Raw genomic sequence first — 6,851 nt, 5'->3', positions numbered from 1 at the left:
CCAGAGACCCAAATAATACTCTTTCCCTGGGAGATGTGACTCCTGATCTTGTTGTTTACTGAGTGACTTATTGTTCTCACCATCCTCTTCCGACATCTTCGTTGAACCTCAGGTGTCATTTCTCTGAGGACTGTTGGGGAACTGCCTCTCTGTAAGGGCATGAGGCAGTAGCAAGTACTCTTTTTGCTTTTCAGCAATACTTTCATGCAGGAGGCAATGGGCTGAAAAAAACCTTCCTGGAGAAGAGCCCAGATCTGCAGTCCCTACGCTATGCACTATCTCTGTACACACAGACCACAGATACACTCATCAAAACCTTTGTGCGTTCACAGACTGCCCAGGGTAAGACTAAGGGCTTTGGGTCACTGCCTCCCTTTCCTGATCTTTCTCTGCCCCTATGGAGTTAGTGTCCTCTAGCTCTTACATCTCTCTAACAGGTACTTCTTCATAGATCCCTTCAAACTCAGACCCCAGGATTTCTTGAAGAACCCTAATACTTATCCCCACCTCATACTCAGGACCAGACAGGAGAATCACAGGGACCTGGAAAATGTGCCTGAGATTTTTTTCCTAGACATTGCCTGTCCAGTGCATGTTTATGGAGCTCAAGTGGTATACCTTGTTTGGTAGGGAAAAATCTGTGAGCAAGCCTAGCGAACGAGTGACTGAGACACTCACTCATGAGGACTCATTGCTTTGGGAATCTTTGTTGGAAGTTGTCCTGGGCATAGAAAGCAAAAGACTTTCCAGATTCTCCAGCATGGACAACAAGAAGAGAGGCAGCCATAGGAGAGTTGAAGAAAGGGTGCAGATCACATACATAGCTGAGCTCCAGCCTCATGGGTGATGCTAATGCACAGGGGACCCAGGCAGCTGGTTTTCTCCTAGTGACATCCAGTCCTCAAAACCCCTCCCTGCCTCCAGTCAGGCCTATCCATAACAAAACACATCTGCATAAACATGGCTAAATTCTGACCTTGACCTTGGAGAAGGGCCCTCCCAGGAAGGACCTTCAGGTGCATTTATTATTGTTTGTTCCAGGGAAACCTGGGCATTCTTCCTGGGGCAGTGAAGCTGGTGGAGGAGGGATTGGGAAGGCTTGGGCCTTACTGAGCTGTGGATCTGGAGTATAAAGCTGACCTGAAGGGGAAGAGGAGTCTAAGCAGTTAGATGGACTTGATGGAAGGTGAAAAGATACACAAGACCCACAGTACTACATTTTTCACATCTGTTCTTATTTCAAGTCTAGGGTGGGAAGAAGAGGAAGTAAAAGAAGTTATGAACCTTGCTTAAGGGGACAAAGAAAACCTTTATAGAGCTGAGTACATGTAAAGATCCATAACATTAGGGAGGATCTGAGTTAATCCAGAAAGGCTTTTAAAACAAAACAAAACAAAACACAAAACAACTTTGAGCTTTAAGCTAAATATAAAGATGAGCAGAAGCTGGAATAGACAGATATGAGGTAAGAGTAGGAGTGAGGACTGCAGGGAGGATCTGAGTTTATATGTATATTTTTCTACCCTTTGCTTTATTTACTTAAGAGCCTAGGAAATTAGAGCCTACAGCCTTTCTTTTGGGCTTAGGTACCTTCACTCTCTTATGATTTGATTGATCTTTGACCCATGAAGTCTGATTTGGAGTATTCAGGCACTGACCCCAGCTTTGTTACTTCTCTCTCCATCCTGCCCCATCTCTGTGCTCCCTCAGAATATGTGTAGAGCTGCTCTGAATGGCTGTTAACTCCTTAGACCACTAACTGATTCTTCTTTCTCTGTCCGACTGCTGCTACTACCTCTTGACTTTCCTGTCCTCACTCAGTGCATGATGGGAAAGGTATTAGGTTTACTGCTAATGAGGACATTCGGCCGGAAAAGGGTATGTTATAAACCATGCAGATATGAACCTAACATTGCCTAACACTGTCACCTGTGAACTAACATGAGCTGCTTATTTTTGGAGTGGAGAAACTAGGTGTCAAAGTTCAGAAGCTCTATCCCAAGTCTCAGAGATGGGCGTTGTATTCATACAGTCTGAGATGGGGTTAGCAATAGTCTGTCCTCAGAATTATCCCTTCCCTCCACCTTAGGACAAAGAAGTTTTATCTGGGTTGAGGGTACTGGTGTTTTTTCAAAATAGAGTGAGGCCTCTGCTAAGGGAACCTTCTAATGGGCCAGACATTGAGACTGGGGAGCTGTTTGTGGAGAGGTCCAAATTTGAGTAGGATAAAGTCTTTCTGAGCAGAGCAGCCTCCCAAGCAGGGGTCTCCAGGAATCCAGGGATAGGTGGGAGGTTACTGCTTTTGGCTAAAAGGGACCCACGTTGTTCCATTAAGACCATGGGATGGACATAGTTTCTAAAGACACAGGGTGGCAGCACTCTCCTTCTCCAACATCTGCAGCCTAGGAAATAGGAGAGGTTTGAGGAACCTGAGAGATTCCTGGTGCATTTTTATTTTATTTATTTATTTATTTAAATTCTTTATTACTTACGGTATTACAAATGTGTCCTCATCCCCCCCATTAAACCCCCAACCTCCCCCCCCCCGTGCATTTTTAAAAGAAGTTTTGCATAATATCTTGTCAGCCTAACTTATATTTTAATACACAGCCTCATTCTTTATCCCCTTTTATTCACTTCTCCCATGCTTACTTCCCCATGGCTATTGTGGGTGATTGCTTCTCACTTGAGGGTATAGGGTGGTGGCCTCCTAACTCCTGTTTTATCTGGAACAATTAGGCCTAAAATCTTCTTCAGTGGAGGATCATGTGTCCATCTGTCCCTCAGGGTCTGGTGTGGATGATCCTGTTGGAGAAGTCTCTATTCAGGTGGACTTGTTTACACATCCTGGAACTGGAGAGCACAAGGTCACAGTGAAAGGTGAGTGGCACTGACTTACAGGTCTCACACCTTTTCTTGCTCAGTGGCCTCATCAGTCAAAAGCAGAGCCTGTTAAACCCAGCCCTCCAGCTTGGCCCTCTTCTACGAGGAGTGCCACCTGGGGCTCAAGAACTGGGAACCCTTGGTGCAATCCCTCACAAGTTCCCTTTGTTTGGGCAGTGGTGGCTGCTAATGACCTCAGGTGGCAGACAGCGGGGATGTTCCGACCCTTTGTGGAAGTGACCATGGTTGGCCCACATCAAAGTGATAAGAAGAGGAAGTTCACAACCAAGTCAAAAAGCAACAACTGGGCCCCCAAGTACAATGAGACATTTCACTTGTAAGTTATGGGATGGGGATTTGCAGGACTGTGGGATGGGGGTGAACTGGGAGGTAAGACTTGAGCGGGGAGAGGAGGGATGGGCTGAATGGCAGCTGGGGTGAATTCAGTTGAAGATCCCCTCATTTCTGGCCTCCTACCTTCCACTTACCCTGTGATCACAGCCTCCTGGGAAATGAAGAGGGGCCAGAAGCCTATGAATTGCAAATCTGTGTGAAGGATTACTGCTTTGCCCGAGAGGATCGTGTTCTAGGGCTGGCTGTGATGCCTCTGAGGGATGTGGCAGCCAAGGGCAGCTGTGCCTGCTGGTGCCCCTTGGGCCGGAAGATCCACATGGATGAGACAGGCATGACCATTCTCCGGATTCTGTCTCAGAGGAGCAATGACGAAGTGGCTCGAGAGTTTGTGAAGCTCAAATCGGAGTCTCGTTCCTTGGAGGAGGGGAGCTGAGCACCTGAGCTCCTGTGCCAACCAGATGGCACCAGTTCCACAAATCAGGGCCAGTGGGAGTTACTATGTAGCCAGCTTAGGTCCTCATAGTTAAGAGGCTGACTTCTTCAGTTAAAGAAATTTAAGGAAACTTTGGGGTGATGGAAGTTTGGCTTTTCACAGAAAGGGTCATGAATCCCTGACCAGTAGGTCTGTGGTGCTAGGGTGTTACTGCATAGGGAGATTTTCCATAAAGAGAGAGGGACAGACATTTCTGAGAGTGTCACCCATTCTTGGTAGACACACCTCTACCCCACACCCCATGTCTACCCCTCTCGATACTGCACCTTATCCAGTTGGACCCCTATGTACCAGTCACTAGAAGAACAAGTTTAGAGGGCCAGGAGCTTGTGCCTGGCTAGCTAAGTAGTCAGTTGAGCCTATAGGTATCACTGAGCCCTGTAGTCTGGATTGAAGTACAGTCAGGGCAGGAGCACACAGAATAGAAGTCACACTGTCCCTTGAGCAGAATCCACTGGTTTTGTGTGCCTCCAGTGAGAAAAAGGCTTTGAAACTGAACAAGATACCTCTAGAAATGAGCTCTGTTAATCCCTTACCCAGTTCATATCTGTCGTGAACAGGAGCAGGTTCATATGGTGCTTCAGAGCCTTGAGCAGAATATTCTTTGGAACCCAAGTACCAGAGGCTACTTTCCCAGGAGTCCCTCTACCTCACTCCTGTAGGAAGGGAAGTGATGCTTCAGGACATGAGAGGCTGTTCTTGTGTGTATGCATCTGAGGACTAGTTGAAGGATCCAGGAGAAAGAACTATATTTCCTTCTTGGGTAGGCCCCGAACAAAGCCAAAATTTTTTGGAAATTAGTCTAGAAGGAGTTCTCCTCACTTACGGTCACTGACTTCTGGCTGTCCTCCCCCTTGTAGAAAGAATCTAGCCTTTGACTTCACTCCTGTCATTAGGTCATCTGTGTCCCCCTCATAGATAGTCAGCCCCCTGGAAGAAACTTGGCCTATGATCCCTCTATACAGACTGGATGGAGGAGGGCCTCAACACTCCCGGGAGGTTAGAGACAAACTCTTGCAAGGGGTCATGTGGGCTTCCCAGGCCTTTGCTCAGAGAAATGACATGGTCCTTTAATATCCTTGGGAGCAGCTTCCTGGACTTCCTTCCTGGACTTTCTGAGGACTCTGCATTGACCACAGCTGTACTGGTCATTACATTAAACAAGAAATGAAGCATATTTGCTGTTGTTAATTATTGTATGTGCCATTGTTACAGGAGATTATTGGCTAGTCTGTAATAAATTATCTTATAGCAGCCTTTGGGGTCTTGTAATTCTGCTAACGTGTGGAAAGTGGCAGAAATGACTATCCTATATAATGGCATATTTTGGACCAGTGGACTTTGCTGCTCTTCCCACCCCCTCCCCAAACCTACATCTCACTCACTCCTGCCCCTGCAAGTGGTGGATAAGCACCAAGCAGTAAAGCAGCCAGTGTGCTAGCATCTTGGCCTTAACCTGAGGCCAAACAGTCCAGTTAACAAAAGCATGAGACCCAGGGCATAAGCAAAAGGCCCAGAAAATAGGAGATGACATGTGTGAAAACTAGTCCATGCTCTATCTTTCCTTTTCTAGAATCATGAGGCTTTCCTTCTAGGACAGACACAGCCTGGGCCATAAGGACAAGGCAAGGGCCTCCTGGGGAGAGATGTGTCTCCAGCGGTTGGGGAGGGTTGAGGCTGTGTGTGCAGGACAGAGGTGTAGGCCTAGGAGTGCACAGTGGCCTTTCATACAGGGAAATTTAAGGATAAAGTCTACTCCCAACAGGGAAGAAACAAGGTAAAAGTGAGGCCTCCTGGCATGGGAATCAGAGAAAGTGCTCACCTACTCTCAACTTGCACTGGTCACCACTTACAGAGTGGCACCCAAAGGGCACCCATTTATCCATTTACCTCATAGAGCAGGCCCCCAGCTACGGCACATTAACTCAGGGAGTTATGTCTACTTTTCCAGCATTATCCAAATTCTCTGAAAAGGGGGCTAACTAGAGCCTCCCAGTTTCTTATTTCCATTTGCTTGCTAAATAAATCCTTACAATTCAGTTGCCCAGTCATTTTTAAACTTCTTCCTTACCCAAACCAGTTGCCTATCATTTTTGCCTCAAACTTACCTTTTGGGCTTTTGTTTTGTTTTGTGAAGCCCAAATTTATTTCTATTTAAAAATGTTCAAGAGACTTTAAAAAGGCCCAAAAGCCCAAAGGCGTCCAGGTTTAATTTAAGATCATCCTGACTTGGTGTCTGTCTGTTTCTTCTTTGTGAGGCATCAATTTGATCCTCCTTAATGAGACACATCGGTAATTCTAGTCAGATTGTGGTGACATCTTGTGACTCCCAGTATCGGTCATAAATGGCCATCAGGTTATGAACGAGGATGAAACTTAATACCAGAAATAATCACGAGACGTCTGCAGATTTTACTTGAATATCCTTTCTGAATTATTCATCGCCACCAGGCCCAATGATGATCAATTTGAGTAGCGGACATCATGATGAGTGTCACCTGCAAAGACTGGTATTAAATGCAGCTCTTTCAGAAAGAAACCAGCAAACACCCTTCAAGATGAAACACCTCAAACTTACCTTTTGCATTCATTGTCTCACCTCAGTTACAATACCACAAGTGGCTCGGCGGGCATGGCTCAATGGTTGAACATCGACCTATGAACCAGGAGGTCACGGTTCAATTCCTGGTCAGGGTACATGCCCAGGTTGTGGGCTTCATCCCCAGTAGGGGGCATGCAGGAGGAGGCTGATCAATGATTCTCTCTTGTTATTGATGTTTCTATCTCCCTCTCCTTTCCTCTCTGAAATCAATAAAAATATATTTTAAAAGCAAAAACAAACAAACAAACAAAAAACCCACAATACCACAAGTGGAGTAGTGGCTTGTAGTTCTTATCTGGATTACTGCTGATCATCTGCCTCCATTCTGCCCCTGCCCTCTTCACACACTTTGGTCTCTTTCCTGTTAAAGCTATTCAGTAGTTACCTATCATAGTCTTTAGGCTGAAATTCCAAGACCCTTCAGGACAAGGGCAGGCACCCCTCACTGTCCTGTGGCTATTCTAAAGCACTTTCTTTGCAGTGGGGAAGTGGGGGAGGCTCCCCCATGCTCTCCTACCC

General features: G+C 46.3%; 1 protein-coding gene across 1 annotated transcript in view; it reads left to right on the top strand.

Moving 5' to 3' along the window:
• The window catches only part of UNC13B (unc-13 homolog B (C. elegans)), a 141,021-nt gene extending 136,032 nt beyond the window's left edge, over positions 1 to 4,989 (top strand). The window contains exons 38-42 of the mRNA XM_014531460.1: positions 195 to 342; positions 1,822 to 1,878; positions 2,788 to 2,880; positions 3,061 to 3,220; positions 3,385 to 4,989. Coding sequence (XP_014386946.1) covers positions 195 to 342; positions 1,822 to 1,878; positions 2,788 to 2,880; positions 3,061 to 3,220; positions 3,385 to 3,670 — 744 coding nt within the window. The 3' untranslated portion in view covers positions 3,671 to 4,989. The remainder of the gene's footprint in view (positions 1 to 194; positions 343 to 1,821; positions 1,879 to 2,787; positions 2,881 to 3,060; positions 3,221 to 3,384) is intronic.
• Positions 4,990 to 6,851: the final 1,862 nt, after the last annotated feature.

This window comes from Myotis brandtii, unplaced genomic scaffold, assembly GCF_000412655.1.
Source record: "Myotis brandtii unplaced genomic scaffold, ASM41265v1 scaffold806, whole genome shotgun sequence".
Classification (NCBI taxonomy): domain Eukaryota; kingdom Metazoa; phylum Chordata; class Mammalia; order Chiroptera; family Vespertilionidae; genus Myotis; species Myotis brandtii.
The sequence above is the reverse complement of the archived record's forward strand: the minus strand, read 5'-3'. Positions and strand labels throughout refer to the sequence as shown.